General features: G+C 35.2%; 2 protein-coding genes across 3 annotated transcripts; one reads left to right on the top strand and one right to left on the bottom strand.

Moving 5' to 3' along the window:
• Window positions 1–3,015: 3,015 nt before the first annotated feature.
• On the top strand, window positions 3,016–6,154 carry LOC110802702 (uncharacterized). The gene is made up of 2 exons (XM_022008153.1): window positions 3,016–3,546; window positions 6,035–6,154. Exons 1-2 carry the CDS (start codon window positions 3,016–3,018, stop codon window positions 6,152–6,154), a joined length of 651 nt encoding a protein of 216 aa, XP_021863845.1.
• A 2,597-nt stretch (window positions 6,155–8,751) lies between these two features.
• Window positions 8,752–11,643, bottom strand: LOC130460937 (uncharacterized). Of its 2 annotated transcripts, XM_056828764.1 has the most exons (4): window positions 11,466–11,643; window positions 11,288–11,363; window positions 9,792–10,979; window positions 8,752–9,716 (listed from the first exon to the last, which is right to left on the bottom strand). In XM_056828764.1, the coding sequence occupies exons 1-4, from the start codon at window positions 11,502–11,504 to the stop codon at window positions 9,106–9,108; spliced, it is 1,914 nt and encodes a 637-aa protein (XP_056684742.1). In that variant the 5' UTR covers window positions 11,505–11,643; the 3' UTR covers window positions 8,752–9,105. The 2 variants fall into 2 exon arrangements, with proteins under 2 accessions (XP_056684742.1, XP_056684741.1); XM_056828763.1 differs by having other exon boundaries at window positions 8,752–10,979.
• Window positions 11,644–26,141: the final 14,498 nt, after the last annotated feature.

The following is a 26,141-nucleotide window of genomic DNA, read 5'->3' as shown; positions in this document are numbered from 1 at the left end:
GGAGGCGGCTATGGAAGGAACTCGAACAACAATGTCAATGGACATACCAACAATGGTAATGCTGGAGCAACAAACACTAACCAGAACAATGGCAATGGGAGGACCAGCAATGGAAGGATATATGTCATGAACCAGAATGAGGCTAGCATCAATGCCAACGTTGTGACGGGTACTTTTCTAGTTAACTCTAAGCCTGCTTACTTACTTTTTTATTCAGGGGCGTCTCATTCTTTTGTATCCACTTCTTTTGTGAGTAAAAATGCATTGAAACCTTCATCGTCGTGTCAAGCCAATATAGTGATACCATCTGGGGAAGTTGTGCTTTGTAAATCCCTATACCAAAACATTCCCATTAATGTAGCTGGGACTGAGTTACCTGCAGACCTTATCCAGTTTAACCTGACTGATTTTGATGTAATCTTGGGAATGGATTGGCTTAGTAAGTACAGGGCTAGAATTGAGTGTCACACCCAGAAAGTGTCTCTTAGGGGGCCAAAGGGGAATAGAATTTCTTACCATGGAGTTGTGTCTAAGCCTGAACTCAGTATTGTGTCAGCCATGACTTTTCATTCTTATATTAGGAAAGGTTACCCCATATACTTGTGCCATGTGCAAGATGTGAATGTAGAAGAGAAAGCCATAGAACAGATTCCGGTAGTAAGAGAATTTCAGGATGTATTCCCAGAAGAAATCCCAGGGATGCCACCAGCTAGGGAGTTAGATTTCAAAATAGATTTAGTGCCTGGGACAGGAGCTATTTCCAAGGCACCATATAGGATGGCACCCGCTGAGATGAAGGAGTTGAAAGTGCAGTTAGAGGAGTTGCTTGAGAAAGGGTACATTAGACCGAGTGTCTCACCTTGGGGAGCACCTGTTCTGTTTGTGAGAAAGAAGGATGGGAGCATGAGATTGTGCATTGACTATCGAGAGTTAAACAATGTCACAGTAAAGAATAGGTATCCGTTACCTAGGATTGAGGATTTATTTGATCAACTTAAGGGTGCTGGGATCTTTTCGAAAATTGATTTGAGGTCGGGATACCACCAGTTGAGGATAGCAGCAGAAGATATACCTAAGACAGCCTTTCGCACAAGATATGGCCATTATGAGTTCACTGTCATGCCTTTTGGACTCACAAATGCGCCAGCAGCTTTTATGGACCTTATGAATAGAACTTTTCAGCCGTATTTGGATAGGTTTGTTGTGGTGTTTATAGATGATATTTTGGTGTACTCGAGGGATAAGGAAGAGCATGAGGAGCATCTAAGAAGAGTGTTGGAGATACTCCGTGAAAAGCAGTTGTATGCTAAATATTCTAAGTGTGAGTTTTGGCTAGAGAAAGTAGCATTCTTAGGCCATGTGATATCGAAAGAGGGAGTTGCAGTTGACCCATCTAAGATTCGAGCAGTGACTGATTGGCCTCGACCTACTAGTGTGACAGAAGTAAGGAGTTTCTTAGGCCTTGCTGGTTATTATAGGAGATTTGTGGAAGACTTTGCTAGAGTAGCTCAACCAATGACAAATTTAATGAAAAAGACAACGAGATTTCAGTGGGATGAGAAATGTGAGCAAGCTTTTCAAGAGTTGAAACGAAAACTTACCTCTGCACCAGTTTTGACATTACCCTCGGGAGTTGATGGCTTTGAGGTGTATAGTGATGCATCAAAGAACGGTTTAGGGTGTGTACTTATGCAACATGGGAAGGTTGTAGCTTATGCATCGAGGCAACTTAAGCAGTATGAGAAGAATTACCCCACACATGATTTGGAGCTAGGGGCAGTGGTGTTTGCTCTTAAGATTTGGAGACACTACTTGTATGGTGTGAGGTGTAAGGTTTATACAGACCACAAAAGCTTGAATTACATATTCACTCAAAAGGAGTTGAACATGAGACAAAGAAGATGGCTAGAACTGATAAAAGACTACGAATCGGAGATCTTGTATCATGAAGGAAAGGCAAACAAGGTAGCTGACGCATTAAGCAGAAAGACAAGCCACACGATGAACACAATGGTGTTGGCAAAGGAGTTATGTAAGGAGTTTCAAAAGCTGAATCTGGAGGTGATGGAAGCTGGTCAAGTGGATGCTCAGTTGAATGCAATGTCAGTAGAACCTACCATATACGATGAGATTCGAGAGAAGCAAGCAACAGATGAATGGTTGGGAAAGGTGAGAAAAATGAAGGAAGAAGGAGCAGCTATTGACTTTGAAATCGACGATACTGGAGCAGTGAAATATAAGGGAAGATGGTGCATTCCAAAAGATGAAGATCTAAAGAGGAAAATCTTAGAGGAGGCTCACAATACTCCATACTCAGTGCATCCGGGCGGAGATAAACTTTATAAGGATCTTAAACAACATTTTTGGTGGTCTAACATGAAGCGTGAGGTAGCTGAGTTTGTAGCAAGATGTCTGACATGTCAGAAGGTAAAGATTCAGCATATGAGACCTGGAGGGAAGTTGCAATCTTTAGAGGTACCAGGATGGAAGTGGGAGTCGATTTCAATGGATTTCGTGATGGCATTACCACTTACCAAGACAGCAAAGAATGCAATTTGGGTCATAGTTGATCGCTTGACAAAGACAGCAATATTCATTGCCATGAAGGATACTTGGAATGTGAACCAACTAGCAGATGCATACGTTCGTGAAATAGTGAGACTGCATGGAGTTACTAAGCACATCATTTCAGATAGGGACCCGAGATTCTTGTCAAACGTTTGGGGTACTTTTCAGAAAGCATTTGGTACTATACTAAAGTTTAGCACAGCATTTCATCCTGCTACCGATGGGCAGACAGAGAGGACGATTCAGACTCTAGAGGATATGTTAAGGGCTTGTGTAATGGATTTTGGTGGGTCGTGGGATTAGCGATTGCCTATGATTGAGTTCTCATATAATAATAGCTACCATGCAAGCATAGGAATGGCACCTTATGAAGCGTTATATGGGAGGAAATGCAGGAGTCCTTTGTGTTGGAGTGATATTAGTGAGTCGTTGACATTGGGGCCATAAATGATAGAAGAAACAATAAGGCAGGTTAGGTTGATACAAGAGAATATGAAGGCAGCCCAGGATCGGCAGAAGTCATATGCAGACCAGAATAGAAGGGTGGTGGAGTTTGAAGTTGGAGAAAAAGCATTACTTAAGGTGTCACCGACCAAAGGTATCATGCGATTTGGAAGGAAAGGAAAGTTGAGCCCGAGGTACATTGGCCCGTATGAGGTATTGAAGCGAATTGGAGAGGTGGCATATCAGTTAGCTTTACCAATGGAGTTAGCCAATGTCCACAATGTTTTCCATGTCTCCCAACTCAGAAAATATATCCATGACCCTAACCATGTAATCCAACCAGAGTCTATAGAGTTAGACGAGTCATTAACCTCCAAAGAACGCCCTATTAAGATTCTTGATACCAAAACCAGAAGTACGCGGAACAAGGCCGTTAAGTTAGTTAAAGTGCTATGGTCGAATCAAAATTCCGAAGAGGCGACGTGGGAAGCTGAGGATGACATGAAAAAGCGTTATCCAGAACTATTTGAGCAGGTATGCTAAGTTTCGAGGACGAAACTCTTTTTAGGGGGGGTGAAATAGGATGCTAACAGGTCAGTATCGTTCTTTTAGCACATTGGGTTAACCTTAAGTTCGAGGACGAACTTTGTTTTTAGGGGGAGTAGATGTAATATCCCGAATTTTCGGGTATTTTCTAATAAATTATTTTGATAAATTAAGATAATTTTACGATTAAAATAAAGTTTTTAATGAGTTTTAACTACAAGTATATTTTCAGATTTATTTTTCAAATTTTCAGAAATTAGTCTCCTAGTTATACCCTAATACCCTAAGATATAAATACCATGTTATATCAAAAGTTTCCGTACGTAATTGCATTAACCTACTCAAACCCTTCTCCCTCCATCAATTCGCCTCTGCCGTCACCAATTTCCACCATCATCATATCATCGGTAAGTCATGGAGTATACCTCCATCTGCCCAACTCTAATTTCTAGCATGATTTCATAGTTAGACCATATGATTAAGGTAGTTAAGTTTTTGTCTTTTCCATGTTTTAATTGATGATATGACTTTCATTGTTTGCCCATTGATAACATCCACCGACTTCCACCCTCTATGTTTCCATACCTGAACTACTCAACTTCGTACGTGTATATATACATTCATTCACCAAATTAAAAGTATTTATACCTTTGTCTTTGTAATTCTATTGGCAGCAACGCCTATCATTGATCTTAAATGAGTTTAACTTGATTTTTCTATAACACTTCTCCTTTGACTTTTATAAATCTGGGTTAATAGTTTAGGAGGGTTGTCCTCCTATTCAATTCGTGAGTAATAGTTGTAGGCTAATTTAGGTTATTTATTTTGTGTAATCGTAGACGAAGGCTGCGTAGGGAGTACGCAAGGAGACTACTAGTTTGAATACGCGCGTGTTTAAGGTAATTTTCAATGTCCATCATCTTTAAATCCCGTTAAGAAAAATATTTTGGACATGTCTATGTGCTATTATGTGTTAGGGAGACTAAGTGTTATTTATATAAGGTATACGATTAGAGATTATGAGAATGTATTACAGTACTAGTATTACGATAAGACTATTATTTGAAAACCATGAATATATACTTTACAAAAATGGTATGTGGACATGTTTTATAAAGTGCCCTTAATTAACTTTTGACTAAGTGTTCTTGTTATACTTTGATTGTGGTGATAAGTTGCTGCGATTAATTAATGACCTCTTTAATATCAGTTCGTGAGTAGGGCAAATGGACGCCAGTGTTAATTACATTAGCAGGTAGATTATGCGGTCGAATGAGTAGATAATTTTGGACTGTGACATTGGTAATTGTTTCGTGTGAGTATATACTTGTATTATGTGTTTTGGTCTTGTTAAAATACTATAATTACTTGTCAAAATATCCTTTCTATGTTAGAGTTAAAATTAGACAATATGGGTATTTAGTAATGTGGACATGAACTAATTGTGGATATTTCGCTGGTAATGCATAATTGAATCAGACTTATTGATGATTTTAAATGAGTCTAGTGGTGAATTATGAAAGTATAAGTGACAGACCTCGATTTGGTTTATTGGGTTTACTTTTTTGTACGTTTGGACCTTATTAAAATACTAATGATTTAAAGTGTAATCTTCGAGGGAAAAGCCCGTAAGGGTTAGGAACAGGTTGCCCTTCTAGATGTTGTTCTATCGGTGCACTTTAGTGGAGACCCGGTAGGCTTCTAGTCGGTTTTTATTATTCTGTTAAACTTTCTGCTTAGTCTTCCTCCTAATTCTATTGGTGCGCGGTCGCGGAGACCCATAGTTAATTAGTGAGGGGTGTGCACACTAGGGAAATTCTGTACTCATCTTACTTTGGCCATTCTCAAGGGTTACGCGCGACCCTTAGCGTTCTTTTTCCCTCACTTAATTAATATTGATCTTTATGTGATAAGTTTAATAATGGAGTTATTAAATTGGTACTGGTTGTTTAATTGTCTATTTTATGTACTCAAAATGTTTTCAAACTAAAATTATTTATTTTACGGGGTGGAGTTGGAATTACTCAGTTTATCTGATTTTTGGGAGTTCGTCTCTCTTGTCTCTTTTCTATTTATTTTTGCAGGTTGGTAAAGGTACTTGGCTACGAGTGAGGAGACGCTTAGAATAACCACCTAGTCAAGAGACAATTTCTATTTCAGTTTAAGTTTAAGTTGGTTTTTGTTATTCATTTTATGGGAATTGGTTGTAGTTTTTATGGGGCACCTTTTAGACCACTTAGTTAATTTTGACTTTAATGATTTTAAATTGTTTTGTTGCTTTGCATTTATTTTCTATGGAGAATAAATGTAGCAGTGACACTCCCAAGGTTTGGACGATTGTTTTATGATATAAAAACAGGGTTTTTGATTATATAAAAGGTCCAAATTTTGGGGGTGTTACAGTAGCGTTGCTTCTACTTCAGTTATATATATGTTATACATTGTAATCTTGCTAATTCTACTTCTTGTGTATTAGATACTAGTTGTGGCTCACACTTATGTTCTTATTCACACGGACGTACTAAGGAGAAGTAGAAAGCTTGATAAAGGAAAAATGGATCTACGTGTGGGAAATGGAGCACAGATTGCTGCATGAGTCGTAGGATCTTAATTTATATATTTGCCCAGTAGTTTTGTTCTAGAACTAGAAAATTGTTACTCCCTCCGTCCCAGATTAGTTGTTACACTTTCCTTTTCGTCCGTCCCTGATTAGTTGTTACACTTCTAAATTAGGAATGACCCCACAATTATTATATTGTCTCTCTCTTCTCACTAACTTTTTTTTGTCCCCACACCCTCTCTCATTCAATTAAAAAAAATACCCCACTAACTCCTATCACATCTAATTTTTCATTAAAATAACAATTGATAACCAAACAACCACTTATCACCTAAAACTTTGTGCAAAGGTAAGCGTAACAACTAATCTGGGACGGAGGGAGTACTATGTTCCTAGTATCACCAGAAACTTCATTTCCGTTTCAAGTTTGGATTCTAAAGGTTTTAGTTTTCAATTTATAGACAACAGTTGTTCATTTTTTTTGAATTGAATGTTTTATGGTTCAGCACAACAAGAAAATGGTCTATATGTGCTAGATACAAGCAAACAAATCTATAACATTAATACCAAAAAGGCTAAAATGGGTGATTCGAATCTCACATGTCTGTGGCATTGTCGATTAGGCCATATAAACACAAAACGCATGGAAAGACTTCAAAAGAATGGCATTCTAGAATCATTCGACTTAGAAAAGATTGATCAATGTGAATCTTGTTTACTTGGGAAAATGACAAAGCGACCTTTCTCAAAAGTAGGAGAAAGAGAAAACGAACTACTAGGGCTAATACATACGGACGTATGTGGGCCTATGAGTACAAAATCTAGAGGTGATTCCAACTATTTCATAACGTTTACGGACTATTTCATCAGATATGGCTATATTTACTTAATGAAACACAAGTCTGAATCGTTTGAGAAATTTCGAGAATTTTAAAATGAAGTAGAGAATAAACATGGCAAGAAAATCAAAGCTCTAAGATCATATCAAGGAGGTGAATATCTTATCCACGAGTTTGATGACCATCTAAAAGAATGCGGTATTCTTTCTGAATTGACAGCTTCGGGGACACCTCAATGAAATGGAGTGTCGGAATTGAGAAATAGGACCTTACTAGATATTCAATTTTGGGGACATGCGTTGAAAATAGCAGTACTCACACTGAATTGTGCTCCGTCAAAAGTTGTTGAAAAGACTCCATATGAATTATGGACTGGGAAACTTCCAAAATTGTATTTTTGTAAGATTTGGGGTTGCGAAGCATATGTCAAGCGATTAATTTTGGACAAGCTATCACCGAAATCTGACAAATGTTTCTTTGTTGGGTATCCAAAAGAAACTAAGGGGTATTACTTCTACAACAAGTCAGAGAACAAATTAAAGTATTCGTTTCTCGTGACGGTGTCTTTTTGGAAAGAAATCACATTTCCAAATTGACAAGTGGGATAATTATATACCTCGAAGAGGTTCAAGACAAACAACGAAGAAATCTTTATAAGAAGTTCAAGATGAAGAACCTCCAAGGCGTTTGGAAGAGCCAGTGGGAGTAGTTCTTAAAGACGGTGTTGCCCCTCGTATATCACATAAAACTAAGGTTCATCCGGATAGATGGACATGCGTCCTCTTGAATGAAAACTTAGAAGCTATCATATTAGATAGTGATGAACCTATGTCCTACAAGCAAGCTATGACGAGCCCAAGCTCCAAAAAATGGTTAGAGGCCATGAAATCTGAAATAGGCTCCAAGTCTGAAAATTAAGTATGGGATCTTGTTGATTTGTCGGATGGGTTTACACCCATCAGAAGCAAATGGTTCTTCAAATTGAAGAATGAAAAAGATGCAATTGTATTCATATACAATGCTAGATTGGTAGCAAAAGGTTACAGACAAGTTCACGGCGTTGACTACGGTGCTTAAGTCTATTCGGATAATCCTTGCGATTTCCACATTTCATGACTATGAAATATGGCAAATGGATGTCAAAACTGCCTTCTTGAATGGTGTTCTTGAAGAGACTGTGTTTATGAAGCATCCGGAGGGTTTTGTCGATCCAAAAAATCAAGGAAATGTGTGCAAGCTTAAGAAATCCATTTATGGATTGAAGCAAGCATCAAGGAGTTGAAATATACGATTTGATGGAGCAGTCAATGAATTTGGCTTCATCAAGAATCGGGATGAATCTTGTGTATCTCAATGTTAGTGATTTGCATCTCATTTTTGTACTCACATACTTTGCACATGAGTACATGAGATTTTTTTATATGAAATCTAGGTTGCACCTTATACGTAACTTATAGATCTTGTCTATTGGTTAACACGGTGTTACATAATATACATTTTCTACTAAAAGTGATATAACTAACATCATCATAATGTGTAGTACAAGTTTAAAGTTTGTCAAATTGTACTAATGTATAGTGTATGAATATGTCAACAAATTGAAAAATAAGCATAAATTTGTCTAGGTTGTTTTACTATTTGTAGGATATATGAGGGACAAGTTTTATCATGTATTTGGATATATAAATAATCTATTTAAAATATCAAGTTAAAAATTTTATGAGAAGAGGACATGATATTGTGTTAGCGCATCGACCCTTGTGTTATAAATAAAATATTTCAAGTTAACTGGGGTAATATGAAGAGAATCCATGAATCAATTAAATTTTTCATGGATAAAATAAATTATTTAATGAAAGAATATAACTCAGGCCGATACAAACTAGGCAATAATATACTCGCCAACCATGACCAAGCGAGGCTTGTCTTACTTGATAAGAGTTATATCTTGGATCTCAGAGGTCTATCGTTCGAATCTTGTCAAATGGTGGTACTTTTTGGGTGGAGATTCAATTCCCTTACCTCTACCCTACTGAAAAGTGTCCAACACACTTCTGTTGTACCAAGAAAATGTGAGGGTTGAGGGATTTTTTTCTACTAGGCTTTAACTAAGAGTTTTCTAGAAGATTGGTCGGATGACGAGTTAGTTTAATCTTGGCATGTGCACTTTCCAGAAGATGATTGGCTTGAAGACTTTGAAGAAAAAGTATGTGATGCATGCCTTGAGCTTGATGCATGACTATGACTATAAAATTGACCTGAACCTTTTCCAAAAATTCTTTGATTTGAATATGAACCTGAAGATTTACCAGAACCTTCACCAGAATATTGACTAGATTTTTTAATAGAGCCTTGATTTGTTGTGGATCCTAACACTTTTCCTTCACCTGAACCGAATATTGTGCTTTGACCTAATTTGGATGTTTGACTTTGGCTTGAGCCTAACACACCCACATTTGGACCCATGTTGGAGCCTACAAATATCCCGGGTTGTTTATGAAAGTTGACATTGCCACCTAATTCTGTTCTATCGTGTTCTGATCCTTTGCTTAAGCTCGATGCTCTTCCTGAATTTGAATTTCTAATACTTCCACCGAAACTAGATCCATGATTTTCAAACTTAATATTGTTACTTGATTGATCTTGACCTTCTCCTAAACCTTGGCTTGAGGTTGATACTTGGGATGACCCTTGCTTTGAACCTTGGCTTGAGCTTGATGTTTTTGTTGACCCTTGTCTTGCACCCAAAGCTCCCAATTCTACACCATAAGTAGAAGTTACAGAACCTCCTTTTTGTTTATCAAAGTTCAAGTTACTAACCGAATGATCCTGACCTTGTACAAGGCCTTGCCTTGAACCTCCAACCTGCTTATTATTGCTATTAAATTGGGATTTTCCTTGACCTTGGCCTGAACTTTGGCCCACACCCGATGGTTGGCCTGAACCTGAGATTTGCTTACTTCCATCGATATTAAAGCCACCAGAGCCTCTAAAGTGTTTACTAAAATCGAACTTGGTACCGAATTGTGCTTCACCTCGGCTTGAACCTTGTCCCGACCCTTGGCCCACACCAGATGCTTGTCCTGATGAACTTGAAACTTGCTTACTTCCATCGATTTTAAAGCCACCAGAACCTCTAAAGTTTTTACTAAAATCCATCTTGGTACCGAATTGTGCTTGACCTCGGCTTGAACCTTGTCCTGACCCTTGGCCCACACTAGATGCTTGCCCCGAACTTGAAGCTTGCTTAGATCCATCGATATTAAAGCCACCGGAACCTCTAAAGTGTTCTTGACCTTGGGCTTGGGCTTTTGCTTGACCTTGGGCTTTTGCTTGACCTTGGGCTTGCGATTGGGATTGTGCTTGACCTTGAGCTTGTGCTTGTCCTTGGGCTTGTGATTGACCTTGGGCTTGTGCTTGTCCTTGGGCTTGTGCTTGACCTTGGGCTTGCGCTTGGGCTTGGGCTTGGGATTGTTCTTGACCTTGTGCTTTGGCTTGACCTTGGGCTTGGGCTTGTTGTTGTGCTTGACCTTGGGCTTGGGCTTGGGCTTGTTCTTGTCCTGACCCTTGGCCCACACTAGATGCTTGCCCCGAACTTGAAGCTTGCTTAGATCCATCGATATTAAAGCCACCGGAACCTCTAAAGTGTTCTTGACCTTGGGCTTGGGCTTGTGCTTGACCTTGGGCTTTTGCTTGACCTTGGGCTTTTGCTTGACCTTGGGCTTGGGCTTGGGCTTGGGATTGTGCTTGACCTTGGGTTTGGGCTTGTCCTTGGGCTTGTGCTTGACCTTGGGCTTGCGCTTGGGCTTGGGCTTGGGATTGTGCTTGACCTTGTGCTTGGGCTTGACCTTGGGCTTGGGCTTGTTGTTGTGCTTGACCTTGGGCATGGGCTTGTGCTTGTGCTTGACCTTGGCTTACCCCTTGACCTCCACCATATATTCTGTTACTTCCTCCTACGCTATACCCACCGGATCCTCCAACTTGACGATTATAGTTAAAGTTACCGCCAAAATGCACATCACCTTGATGTTTTACATAAGATGTATAAAAAAATAAGTTCAAATCAATGCAGTTAGATAACTAAAGATTGAACTTTTCTAAAATAAACTTAGAAATTATTTTCTTAAATCTTCCAAAAAAAAAATTAAAGAGCATATGTAGCTACAATGAGATTGCAAAAAAAAAAAAAAACGTTCTTTATGTTCCTGTTTTCCTTCCTATAACCTAAGTGTAGGAAAACATGAAAGAAAATAAAGGTAAAATGGGCGGAGTAAAAAATGAAAGAATTGTTATATTGAAAACTACTTGGTTTATGTTCAATAATCTTTACCTCTATGGTGAAATCCCCCTCGCCATATGCCTCCTACAGGAAGAAAAAATGTTGCTTCAGTAGCTGTTATTGTTATCTGCACAAATGAAAATAAAAAGAAGAGAAAATGAACTTCAAATAAATAAAGTGAAAGAAGAATAAATTGGAATTATCACTAAAAAAAGACAATGTTCTTTACATAAAGAATAATTGTGATCTTTATGATGTAAGACTCCATTGAAAGTTATTCAAAGAGACTAATAGCTATATGAAATGTAGACAAATGGTAAAATATTTCTTTTTCTATATTCTCTTTTTTTTCCTTTTTTTTTTTTTACTTTAGTAACTAAGATGGCGATAAATAAAAGATAATAAAATAAAAATATGATTTGGTGAGATAAAGAATTTTGGGACTGGGTATTTAAAGGAATTGAGAAAAAAGACATTGATTTATCCTCCACCATACAACAATTTGCGGAAAGTTTAAGGACAAATGCATGGCTAAAAGTGTAGTGAGCTTCTCAAACAAGAAAATGTAACTGTATTATTTCTAATCTAGGATAGAACAATATTTTCGCTAAAGGAGAAATTAGAACTATTTTGTTGATTAAAACTGTAAGAAATTTTTTTCATACGTTTCAAAGAATGAGGTAATGTTTATGACATCCTTTGTGATGGAATACATTCCTAGTTAAAAAGATGGGATCAACTTCAAATAATACATCTACACCCAAAATCTAGTTTAATTTTTTACAATATTAAAACATTACCTGATTTCAATCGTTAAAAATCACATCAAAACACAAGAAGTGAATTTTACATATAGTGATTTTTTAAGCAGCTAAATAAAACTATAAAAGCAAATAAATTAATGAAAAACTATTGGCAAACAAATAAATTTTGATTATATGATATTTCTCAACACCATTATATCTAAATGTAGATGTTTTTTTTTAGTAGAAATCTAAATAAATGCACATATTTTCAAGATGTCATGTTATTTTGTATATATATGTAAATCAAAATTAATACCAGTATTACCTCGTAAACAATATTTAATACATGTTAAATTCTTACTATAAAAAATTATTTTTTAAGTTAATTTAATTTTGGTATAAAGTATGAGTTGTACATGTTTTGAACTCCACTGGTCTTATATTATAAAAATAAGATGGCGGACAAGAGTTTACTGTAAGAATCATTGTCAACCAAATTAAGAAACTCAAATCCTTGTATATATATCATTTTATAATCTTTCATATAATTATTACAATTAATGTAATTAATAATTGATCTATTTGGTACGTTTAAATGTCGTGATTTGATTTGATTTTAGAATTAGGAAAATCCGTTATAAATCAACTTTAAAATTATGATGAGAATTACTTGTTGCATTACTAGACATCTTTCTTATGCTTTTAGGAATATGTAAGTGAATTTTGTACTCATGAGTACCGATTTATATTGGGCTCGGGTTTTCTTTATTCCTATAATGGCCTTAGCTAGCATAAGTCTTCTCTGTAGATATTTTTCTGTGTGTTGGGGAGGGGGTTGGGGGGAGATGTAGTTTGCAAGGCTCCTCCGTTACTTGGTATAGGGAAGGCAAGACAAAATATCAGGCGGGTTAGGGGTTAGAGATTGTTTTTCATAGAATAAAGTTAATCCAGGGAAGCATTTTTTACAGAGTGCTATGAAAATTGATATCCTTTGGGTTAAGTGGATTTGCCATAGCTATTCAATTCACTACTACAGAAATATGCTTTTATAGCGTTTTTTTAATAGCGGTTTTACCCATTTCGCTGTCAAAGATATCAAATAAGGCATTTAATAGCGCTTTTAAAATAAGCGTTGTGATATGTACTTTCTATTATAGCGGTTTCAAATAAAACGCTATTAAACCCTTTAAAAATAAAAATATAAAAAAACCGCCCAAGAAAGCCTTTATTTGGGTTTTAAAAAAAGGAAAATTTGTTTAGATTAAAGTTGTGCTCTAATTCTCCAAACCCAAACCCCCCCCCCCCACTCCTCAAATCAACGAAAACCCCTCTCTCCTCTTAGCATGTCCTCCTAGCATCTCCTCCCCTGTCGTCCTTGATGTTTTACCGTCTATGGAAACAGTTCAGCGACAATGGTGTTGTGGACGGTGATGTTGGCGATTGTGGCGCTGTAATTTCTTGATTAGGGTTTCGATTTTGGTTTTTTATGGGTATGAGTTTCTTCAATTTTCTCAAATTTTGGTTCTTTTGTATAATTCACAAGTTTCAATCTTGGTTTTTCTAAATAGATTTCTGACTTAGGTTTAGATCTTAGGTTTTCACATAATTGGGTTACTCGACATTTGGGGTGATATAGTTTGATTTGCGCTACTCGGAGAAATCAAAGGATAACAGTGTTTACTTGATCTGCAGGTCTGTATTGATAATTTTATTTTATATGGCTTACTTAATACTGCTAGTTTTTTTGTTGAATTTAGAAGTTAAAGGATGCTTTATATTATTGTATTGTTTATTTTGCTCGAATGGGTTGTTAATTGTTCATTGGTTATACTAGTTTTTACTGGATTCAACTGCCTGCTAATGTTTTAATTTGATTATTTAGGTTCTCAAGAAGCAGTATGCTTGAATAGCATCAAAACGTGTTTTCATTGTAGCGTTACTTATTGAAATTTTTTGGAACTTGCTTTAATATAATTTGTATTATGTGTACTAATTTGGGATTTTTTGCCAGAATTTTCTATAGTCTTACTGATTAAGATAATTAACATGTGGCTTAGACTTAGAATGTTGCCTTTAGAGTTCAGTCCAATGTCAATAGTAGTTTTAAACGAGCAAAGTGTTGTTGGTTGGGTGGAAGAAGAGAATTGAACGCAATGAAATGAGCTTTCATGTCACTATGGTATCTCAGATCTGCAATGCTATTGCAATTAAATGCAGACCTGTGAACCTACAACCAGTTATCCTGCAAAAGGGAGGCTCATGAGAATCGAAACCAAACAAATGAATGACTTCGATATACAACCATGCACCAAGGTATGAGCACAGCCTTCAGAATTATATTAATAATATGTTTCTACACAAAACTTTCCTTTGCATTTGCAAATGGTCAGTTAATTCAACAAGAAAAGCATCAAAGAGTCGTAGAAAAGAGTCGTTCTGAAATCAATATGTTGATATGTTCTTTCATTTATGTTCTTTTGCAGCTTTCCACATATAATCATCAAAGGACCATATGTCCATCACAGAATTATAAATTGTATGCCATTGTTTACTTATTGGACTCGATATTGGAGCAACTCCCTTTATCAGCATTCTCAAGAATCTCGTAAATAACTTGAAAGAAAACAATAAATTGTATGCCATTGTTTACTACTGAATCTGATTAGCTTTGTAGTGTTGATTGTGAGACCTTCTAAAATATTGTTTGAGAGAGTGTTCTAAAAACTAGAAGAAAATTACAATTCAAAGATGCTTATTCAGATGCTAGTCATAAAATGAGCAAAATATCATCTTGTTCCAGTGGTTTTATGAGTACTGAACATCTAAATAATTAGCATCTTTGAATTTAATTGTCTTCCATTTTTCAAAAGGTTTGGAGATCAACAGAGAAATAGACTACAAGTGTACAGAACAACTACTCTATCCAGCAAATTTTCTCGGTTCCTACGTAGGAGCTCAAAAATTAGCTTACCAAAATGAACACTGGTTTAGGAGAAATATTAGTATTAGATGCACAACAGAAAAATGCAACTTCGAAAGTATATGTTTGTTTGTGATGACATTATACACAAAAAAGTAGAAATCATTGCACAACATAGAAATGTAACTCCAAAAATAGATCGGGGGGCCATATTTTCTTTTCTCTTAGGAGTATGTATGGATATTGACTTGCAATTGCAAATAGCCTGTTTGAACCGTATAAAGTTCATTGTATAAATTTGGGGTTAAACATGTTTTCCTTATTCAACAATCTATGATGTAAGATACTCTGAATCATAGGCTCATAGCCATCTAATATTTTGCTGTTTCATTCAGACTCGTCGGATGATGGGTAAATTGGATATCTACCGGAAGTTCACTAATGCTTTGGTAGTAGCTATTATTTTGTCTGTTGGTTGGATAAGCTATGAGGTACATAGAAATTGCAACTTCTATATATGCTAAATTGGATGTTTTTGTTACTTTTCTGTTCTCACAAATTATCTGCTTCTTTACATTTAACATTCAAATAATTCCTTAATATTTTGTATGCAGTTATAGTTTAAGGAAAATGATGCATACAACGAGCATGGGCAATGCTTGGATTGTTCCAGCATTCTGGCAGGTTCTTTCCTTCTCTTTATTAACTGTGATTTGCATCCTCTTGGCGCTTTCCCAAAACTCGACAAGGTAAAATATGGGTGTTTATGCTTTTCTTTATCATTTCTTCCAGCTCTACCATTTTTTCACTGCTTCACTTGCTACCCTTTGATGTTTAAACAAGTTAGTTTCTGGAACTGTTGATTACGTAATCAACAGTTCCAGAAACTAACTTGTTTAAACATCAAAGGGTAGCAAGTGAAGCAGTGAAAAAATGGTAGAGCTAGAAGAAATGATAAAGAAAAACATAAAGACCCATATTTAGATACTACCTGACTACTTAACTAGTCTTGCATACTTAAAAACCTGCAGAAGTTCTTAATTATCCAAATTCGTGCACACGTTGATGCTAGTCAGTTGAGTCCTGGTTCTGAATTGAGACTATTGTTCTTAATTCGTCTGTAGTGATAATCAAAAACTTGAAACAGACTGATGTTGCTGATGAGTGTGATACTTTTTATCGCAACTCTATGAGGAATGAGGGTTAAGGGATTTAGTGGAAATATTGGCATGATTTACATTGTCTGAAATATCATCTGTCTTTTTAATACTGCACCGGCTTTATTTTAATACTTTCAGTTTCATTTAGGTTAGCATTATAGAATTGTAGTAATAAGGGTTAGTGCTCAAAAACTACAGTAGTAGTGAAGAGGATCAAAGGTCCTTCGAATAGTGAGTCCTTGATGCTTTCTGGATATTTTCTTTTTCATGTTTAAGACATCTCTCATTCGAGGTCCTTCTAATGAAGTGATTTAACATTTTATATGCTGAAAGTTCTGCAACTAGGATGCTAAGTTGCCAACTCCTGAATTTTAATTTTGTGTTTTGAAATTTCTCTTAATCAACTTCAGGACGTTCAAGATAGGAGTGATACTAAATCAAAAGTCAACGAAGACCAATGGCTTAAACATTCATGAAATAGAAAGATCAGAATCAACCACTTGAAATTTGTGTTGAAGATATTCTTATTAGAATTAATTGGAGGAAAAGATGTCAGATGATCGACTCAAATCGATCTCATTGTCGCCTACTTTGATGTCATTAAGACTCACACAATAGGTAAATTGTAAGTTATGTGCTATTGGTTTTCACCTACTTATATGAGTTAGGGGAATACTGGAATCATTATATGGAAAAGATGTGCAAAAAATGTGCAGGAAGTGTTTTGACTAGGGGAGACAAAGAGTATATTGACGAAGTAAGAACTCAACGGGTGCTTCATGTTGTTCAACAATTGTATATTAGCTAGGTTACCTTAAACGGACCAACAAACATACAACTATGTTAATTAATGTATTTTGCCTAGTTTAATGTTTGTGGTCTTATTTTAGAACATATCTATGTAATCATTTTTATTAGGGTGACAATTGTAACATTATTTTCGTTCAGGATTGAAAATTAATATTCAATTTCTTTTTTATTATCCTCTTCAATGTATGATAATTTTGAATTATGTGTAGTTATTTTGTGCGGTAGAATGAAATATGCAGCCAACGAAATTGTAATTTTAAAAAAAAACAAATCACTTTAATAGCGCTTCATATACATCCGCTATTAGAAAATAATTTAAAAGTTGGCGGCAAACATTTAATAGCACACCTTTAATAGCGCTTATATTGTGCTATAAAAGAAAATTTTGAATTTTCCTAAGGGTACTTTTAATAGCGCTTTTAAAAAGCGCTATTAAAAGTACATTTTACTTTTAATAGCGGAGCCATCAACAGCGCTTCGAAAAGCGCTGTAAAAAGCAAAAATAAGCGCTATTAAAAGCATTTTCTGGCGTAGTGATTAGTCACAAAATTAAAGAATAAGTCAATCTCTCTTGAGTATACACGATCATAAAAAGCCAATGGTGCTCTCGCATTGAAAGTCAATATTTCTAAATGTAAATGTGCCTTTAAGAGAATGATCTCTCGATTATAACTCGTTTTTAGCAAATAATTAACTCGTGATATAGGCCTATTACATAGAGTAAACAATTAAAGAACCAAATCAATTGGAAATATCCATTTACCATTTAAATTGCCAAAGAAATTAATTACAAAATTGAATTAATCATGGTATAGTCATGACTCCTCTAGTAATCCCTAGAGCAAAACTACTTACTCAAGCTTAGAATAACAAAATAAAAAATTAGTGATAAAAAATTCATCAGAACAATACCATAAAAAAGACTTAATAAAAATTAAAGAGAAAAAAAATGAGTAATACCTTGAATCTCTATCAATGCAGGAAATTTTAACTAGGGTTCACAATAGAGAACATGTATAAAGCACGTAAAAGAAAACTAGGAAACTAGGAATAAAAATCATAAGGAAATTGAGATTTTCTAAAATAACATAAAATAAGAAAATAAAATAGAAGTCGCTAATGGTTGGTGATAGACGGCGACTAAGCGAGGATATTCAAAAACGAGAAGCTGATGCGCGGATTCTAACTTCGTGGGCGATGGCGCACTGTGTTGGCGCATTGTGCTGGCGTCCAGGGAGCGAGTTATGGTGTTATGAGGCAACGAATGATACTACTCAAAGAAGTGACCGCTGGACTTTGATGCGAAGAACGACGGAATGCGGGTATTGATGGGAAAAAGTGGACAACGGACGGGGGAGTGATCGTCCATAATTTTATTGTTGGGGCCCCAAGCTAGTTATGGCTCTCCTCCAATCGAATGGTGGTGTTGAGGCCTTGCGTTTCGACTCTAAGGAAGATACAAAATTGCCTTAAAAAGAGAAAATCTTGATAGTCATCGGGGGAATCAACGTAAATCATTTCGGGAAGCTCAATTCTTTAATCAAACACTTCGATTGTCTTCGACTCGAACCATCAAGTAATCATCTGATCCATGTGGAAACACCTCGAAAGCATTCAAATGAACATAAAATCACCTGAAATATTAAACATAAAGTAGCGTATTAGAGTACAATAAAGACAACTTATGCCTATGCAACCCTAAATGCAAATAAAATGAGATGGGGTGCCTAGAAATGCAACCTAAATGTATCAAAACACTCTATGCAAATGTGAATTATCATATTCTATAAGGTCACAAAAAGGTATGCCCATCATGTCGGCAGGGAAAACAACTGATATTTTAGGTAATCTCTCTTGGGTTTTAGGAAGGCAAAAAAATTTCATTTGCAGGGATGTGCTTGAAAAGATGGTTTGAGAACAAGTATTTTATCTTCAAGGAATAAATGGGTATATTGGAAGGTTCTAGTTTTCAATTAACATGTCCTCTTGTCTGATGCCAAAACTATGAAGGTTGGCAGGTTTATATCGCGGTGTGCAGTTGGAATACACATTTGATTAGGGATGCCTTTGGACATGAAGATGATGCATTTCCTTGTTGCAAAACTCCATCATCGTGCCAACATGATTTATACTAGGCATTCACGTTGTTTGACGGTTAAATGATCTTAAGATTTCCTCCTAGCTAGGATTGGGGAAAGGGACCTATTTGAAGGGACTGGGTTATGAGATATATTTTTTAAACCTTTTATTCTATTGAACTCCCACTACAAGAAAAACTCTCATCAACGACGACTAATGCGATCGTTTTCAAAAATAATTTTATCTACAACGAGATTTCTCGTCCCAACTGCTGTTTTTCTTGTAGTGTGATCCCGCCGAAATAAAAAAAATTCTTATGGTAATCGTGTAATCCCCCTACTTAATTTTCTTTACAAGGATTCAACGAACTACTTATACTACCAAGGTGCATGTTTCTTTTAGGGGGCCCATGTTCTAAGAAGCTCCACAATTAAGCATGCTTGTCTTGGAGTACGCTTAGGATGGTTGACCTCCTATGAAATTTTCCAGGATGCCCATTAGTGAGTATAAAATGTGCCGGAATAACTTATGGTGGTTTGTGGTGAAGGAAATGTGTCTTTCACCAAATGTGCATTAGTCTAATACCAAAGTTTCAGATCAATTATGAACAATTAATTTAGTGAGATCAAGTGATCGGAACAGCTGGCTGGAGCAATGCTTCCGATCAGTGCGTTCTAATCCTAATTAGGCTCACATCTTACTCTTGACTGAACCTATAAGGTCACACCATTGGCATGTAACAGATCAATGGATTAAATGAATCGAAAATTCATTTAATAACTTTTCAGGAAATTAGTTCGGAAAAAATAATTATACGATTAAACGTTGGATCGGAAATCGTATATCGTATTGGAGATATTCGCAAGCTAGGCGAAACAAATAATCGTATCGTACGACGTTGAATCGTCAAATACGAAACGATAATTAAATTATCGAAGCATAATTTAATTACAACACGAAGAAGCAACCACGAGCCAAACGCATGAGGCGCAAGGCCCATGGGAGCAGCGGGCAAGCATGCAGCACTGGCCCATGGCCTCGCTGCCCAGCCGTGCGCACATGGGGCAAGCAGGAGCAGCGCTTCGACCCACGGCCCAGCAGCGTGCTCGCTGCGTGTTGGTGCTTCGAGTGAGCCGAGCAGGCCGGTCGAGGCTCTTTCTTTGGCCGATTAGCTTGGAAAGTTAAAAGGTTATTTTAATAACCTATTAACATATGTCGCCTAACCCTAATAGTTGGTTCTAACCTAAGCACCTAGAGAACCTTAATTCTCTCTGTGCCTCCATTAGAGTGTTCATCCCAAATGCTAAACAATCTTGAAGGAGATCTAAGCCATCAATCTCAAGACGGATCTGAACTCGTCGGTGAACCAAGTAGAGGAACGACATTTGGAGTTCTTGTTCGTGTTCGTTGAGCTAAAGGGAAAAACACGCTTCACATGTAAGTTATGATTAATTTGTACTTTATACATGCTTCCTGGCTTTGGGGTTATTCCGTTATCATGTTATGTAGTTAACTGTAAACCCCAATATGTGGGACCAGGTCTTTGTCCAAGATGCTGATTTCATTAAAATCGGATCCACTCTAATTAAGGGTTAGGGAGTTACACATTGTATCAAAGCGACCCTACGACCGTATATTCATTCTCTGGATTTAGGGTCCCAGATGATTCCAAGATTATGTACTTTGTCGCAACACGTATGGAGGACTGGATTTTCGAACATTCAATCAATTCAAAATGAGGATCTTTGTCATACAGAAAGGATCCTTATATATCTTGCAATTTTCTAATGAATAGTGGACTTTGGGAAATAGGTTGTTGTACTTTTTTAAGTACTTTATAACAAGGCTTTATGTGTATCTAGGAATAACCAATTTTTTAGAGGTGAGTGTTAGAGATTGTAGAATAGTGTTTGGAAAAGCAAGGTGGTCGTGGAATATTTTTAAATCTATGTAATGCTTCCTGGGATAAGGGACTGTTTTCTTCTTCCACCAGAGAATGGGTCATTTTACCTTCCGGGATTTCCAAAAGTTGACAATAGCATATTACAAGGAGGTGCGCTACAGTGTGGCCTGCAAGTTGACAGAGCTTGGAAGAAATAGTCCAAAAAAGAAGAAAAGGGGATAAAGGTTCACCAACATGGGTTTGAGATGGAAGAGTCAACGGAGTTAGTTCTTTGGGTATGGCTCATTGGGCAACGCAAGGTGAAGAATGCCTTGAAGGGATGGAATTGCTCCTAGCCTATTCCATTGACAGTATCACTATTTTCATAAACTTTGTTAACCTTGTCACTAATTGGGAGGAAACGCGGTTTCCTAAGTCCAACTACTTTTAATGATTACCTCTATTCTTCTAAAGGAGAAGGACCTTACCCACCACGTCATATACAAGGTGGAATCTTATAATTTAGCCCTAGCATAGTCAATGAAGAGTTGACATTTTCTTCCTTTACTTTAGAGTCAGATTAAGGATTTTTCTTTTAAGTTTTTATTTTTATTATTCTCTTACTTATCATTAACAAATGTAAAAATGAGAAAATACACACACACCCACATATCTTATGGGTGTTTTTTTCGTAAATGCATCACTTCAACATTTGGTTTCTTTATATTTGGTTAATTTCTCTGTCTTCCATTAATCTCAACTCAATATTTTATTGTTTCTCTCTCTCATGGTCCCCACTTAAATAATTAGAATAAAATCATTGTTGTAATACCTCGTATTTTTCAGAATTGATAAATATATTTTAATGTATTTATAAAGTATTTTTACGAATTTTAGAATTTAAAGTGCATTTAATTATGATTTAAATGTATTTTTATTTAATTGAAATAATTTTTATTTTTATTAAATCCGAAACGAATTTATTAATTGAATCGGGAATTTTTATTGGGTCGTATTTTAAACAGTTGGATTAATTCTAAAAGCCCAATTCGTTCAGTTGGTGAACCCAAATGAGTTTCTAAGCCTCAAATTCTAAGTCAAACCCAATTACTTAAGTGTGCAAAGCCCAATACCAAATTCCTAAGCCTAAGCCCACTAGGGATTAAGAACCTATAAATACAACCCTCGTTAATTGATCCCCACTTATTTCATAAATTTATCTCTCCTCCCTTGTCTTGCTCTCTTTCTCTCGGTCCTCTCTCTTTGCCCATCTCCCCTTGCCCGCACGCACACAGCCGAGCTTGTTGCTCGTTGTTGCTTCGCGCCCGTGCACTCGCACCAGCCCTCGCATCCCCTCGCCTCTCTCGTGTCACTGCTGCCTCTCGCACAACACTCCCTCGTCGCACCACACTCGTGCCGCACCGAGTGTTATTGCGTGCTACAGCTATTGCTTGTCGTTGTTGCTGTTGTGTGGCCTCGTCGCCCAGCTCTCACTCGCACACCCTTGTGCTCTCTCTTCTCTCTCGTGCCTCGCCGAGCTGTTGCCCCTGCTTGCCTTCTATGCACCGCACGCACACCACACACACACCCAAAGTGTGTTGTGTGTATTATACTCCATATATTTTGATCCCTTTTGCGCCCAATCACATTCAAATCGTGATTGTACCATGCTATAGGCCGGTTTGGTATAATTCTCTTCTCCCTTCCCTATTATATTTCAATTCCGTATTTTAAAAAAATATTATTATTATTATTATTATTGATTTTGGATTTTTAAACTGTTGGGAACGGTATGAACACCGTATTTATGATGTTTTACATGTCTGGATTGATGAGTAATGTTTTAAATCAAAGTGTTGATTTTTAATGTCCTAAAGTAATTTTTATGGTTAACTAGGGTTAGGGTTTTAATCCCAATTTAACAAGTTATTGATTTACATAATTGAACGTCAATTTTAATTATGGAAATCAAATGCAATTTACATATTTAATACAAATTCCAATAACATAGATGGACATTATCAACATAATTCGAACAATGAAACAATTTATTCGCGAGTAGCTCATACTCATTTTCTTTCCTATTGAAAAAGTATTTGAAATGGAAATAGGATATCGGTTGTGCACATTAGTTGAAGTATATAAATGAAAACAAAAGAAAAAAACATTTATTTCGTAATACTTAGATCTAAACCATATTTAATTATTTAGGGTAACTACCAACAACCTACATGGGCGCCACCGCCAACAATGTCAATCTATATATCGTGTTTTTGAAAATCATAAAAATCACGAACAATGACTTTGTTCTTGGCTTTATGTGTTGGTAATGTCCAATTTAAACTATTGGTAGTTACATTAAATAATTTTTAAATATAAACAATTCTTAATTTTCTAGGTTATTTTCCTATAATTTTTATTCATTTTAAGCTTTATTTCTTATATTGTAGCTTAATTAGTTTGAGCTCGAGTTTGGACGAGCTTAGATAAAAATTTATTTAAAGTTAGGGGTAAAAATCAAGAAAACAATGAAGAAGTACATTGGATCTAAAAGTTGTTTAAGGTAACTACCAACAACATAGATGGAAATTACCACGACATAACCCAACAATAACGTGTGTATGAGGCCATATAAGCTACTGGAAGTATGAGGGGAGAAGATGATGAATATTGTGTTGACACCTTTATTGATTACTTTGTAGCTTAATTAGTTTAATTAAAAAAAAATTCTTTTTAACTTGTAATTATATACTTTTTATGCATTAAAATTAATAAAAATAATAATTAAGTTTATAAATTTATTTAAAACACAAATAAGAAAAATAAAAAAGTAATTAAAAGCTTAACAAATTAAGTTATAAATGAAAATTAAAATGAAAATTAAATTAAGAAAAATAAGGATGGATACTATGTATATGGTGTTTGGATACTATCCATGGATGATGTAGGTAATATCCATAAGAACATAGGGATGGTAACGCACATCCATAAGAAAATGGTTAATACTAATTAGTTCTAAAAATAGTTGTGTTTTGGTAATGTCCTTATATTTTCTTGCAAGTTACCTCAAACAAATTTTTATAATATAAATTTTTATAACATTAAACTCACGAGTGATTCACTATTCAAGTTAATCGCTATATGTCCAAGAGATTATATTTATTGAAATAAGATAACAGTTAAAAGTTAGATATTTAATTAAAAGAATATTAAAAGTAATTTCCATAAGATTTATCTTTTTATTTTAAAATATATAAGTAAATGTAAAAAATAAAAATAAATAAAAATGGTTAATACTTAGTTTTAAAATAGTTTAAGGTAAGTACCAATAATATAGACGGACATTACCATAACATTTTTTTAACATATTGTCAATACTTAATTCTAAAAATAGTTTAAGGAAACTACCAAGAATATAGACGGACATTTGTACCATCGCAAAAATCAACAACAATGTCCAACTATATTTTCGTTTGAGGTAATGTCCTTATATTTTCTTGCAAGTTACCTCAAACAAATAGATCATAATATAAATTTTTATAATATTAATCTCACGAGTGATTCACTTTTCAAATTAGTCGCTACATGTCCAAGAGTTTATATTTATTGAAATAAGATAATACTCCCTCTGTTCCATTATGCTCCACATGTTCACTATTCGTATGGTCAAAGTTTAAAAACTTTGACCGTAATTAATAGTATGATTAAGAGTATAAATGTTAACTTGTGGAATATCATTGGATTCGTTTCAATATAAATTTTCTAAATATCAATTTTTTATAATTTTTACTAATACAAAATTAAAATTATTAACGGTCACATTGGTGCATTAGAGACAGGCATAATGGAAAAGTGAGGAACATTATGGAACGGAGGGAGTAGGTATAAATTTGATATTTAATTAAAAGAATATTAAAAATAATTCTGTAAAATTTATCTCTTATTTTAGAAGATATAAGTAAATGTTAAAAAATAAAACATAAAACATAAAAATAAAAAGGAAATAAGATGGTTATCAAGTAAATGTCAAAAATAAAAACACAAAAATTAATTTCGATATTTAATTAAAAGAATATTAAAAATAATTTATGTAAGATTTATCTTTTATTTTAGAAGATATAAGTAAATGTCAAAAAATAAAACATAAAAATAAAAAGGAAAAAAGATGGTTATCAAATAAATGTCAAAAATAAAAACACAAAAAAAATGGTTACATCAAGGATTGAACCTCCAACCAATTGTGTGCAAAGAATTTTAACATGTTCATAACCACTAAGACATAATTGTTATTATGTTATTAGTTGCAGATTTTTATTATAAACTTATATTAAACTGGGAGACGTTAAAAAACCTGGGCCTAAATTTATCCCAACCCGGTTAGGGTTTCCAGCCACCCTGTCGCCGCCCCCCTCCCCGTTGCAGCCCCCAACAACTCGCACCACAACGCCAGTCGATGGTCGTGCCTACCTGTCGAACCCATTCTCGCGTGGTGGTCCGACGACGGCTTGGCCAAAGGAGAGAGAAATTTACAAACCCCATTCTTAATTAGATTTGGCTAATTATCTTAATTATCCTAATTATTAATTTTTACATTTTGCAAAATACAAATAATTAATTTTGGAAAATTCAGAAATTACAAAACTATTTTTATAAAAGAAATAGTGTATTTAAATTTAAAGATAAAAACAACCATTATTAAAATATATCATTTATATTAAATTTAAAGGTAAAAGAAAAGTTTTTATTGTAGTCCATATTAATTCTGAGCAATGGACAATTTTATGATGACCATAGTAGAATGATCCGCCAAAACCAAACAAAATAAGCTTGAAAAAGCACAATAAGGATGGAATTAGGATAAAAATGAGAGAAAATAAGCACTTAATAGTTGACAAAACTACTCACCCCAACTTATCAAACTCCCCCAAATTAATCATTTACTCGCCCTCGAGTAAACAATACAAAACTATAAGAGAAACACCAACAAAAGAAATAATCCTAACTAACTGTTGTAGGAATCACGATTCAATGAGCATTTCAGACTTCACAAATTCTTATTTACAATTGGTGTTCAATAAATATTGTACGCCGGAGTAAAAGTTAATTCTAAATGCTTAAAAGTTAAGCTTATATAGGTAAAAGTTATCTATTTTTAAGTGATACAATTTTTCATTTTAGTAAAAACTTATTTCTTCAAAATCACTAATAATGTATAAAATTAATCATTTAATCCTTTAAAATATTTATCTATCAATTTTTTTACTAATATAAAAGTTAATCAAAACTAGGTTAAAGTTACAAAAAAAAA

This window comes from Spinacia oleracea, chromosome 5 (genome assembly GCF_020520425.1).
Source record: "Spinacia oleracea cultivar Varoflay chromosome 5, BTI_SOV_V1, whole genome shotgun sequence".
Lineage (NCBI taxonomy): Eukaryota > Viridiplantae > Streptophyta > Magnoliopsida > Caryophyllales > Amaranthaceae > Spinacia > Spinacia oleracea.
Note: the sequence above shows the minus strand (reverse complement) of the source record. Positions and strands in the feature narration are given on the sequence as shown.

Coding starts and splice junctions, on each gene's coding strand:
- LOC110802702 (XM_022008153.1), top strand. CDS start 3,016: ATGATAGAAGAAACAATAAGGCAGGTTAGGTTGATACAAGAGAATATG. Junction 3,547..6,034: donor ATCCAGAACTATTTGAGCAG/GTATGCTAAGTT, acceptor CTTGTGTATTAG/ATACTAGTTGTGGCTCACAC.
- LOC130460937 (XM_056828763.1), bottom strand. CDS start 11,504: ATGGAGTCTTACATCATAAAGATCACAATTATTCTTTAT. Junction 11,364..11,465: donor AGATCACAATTATTCTTTAT/GTAAAGAACATT, acceptor TCATTTGTGCAG/ATAACAATAACAGCTACTGA. Junction 10,980..11,287: donor AGGGGGATTTCACCATAGAG/GTAAAGATTATT, acceptor TAAAACATCAAG/GTGATGTGCATTTTGGCGGT.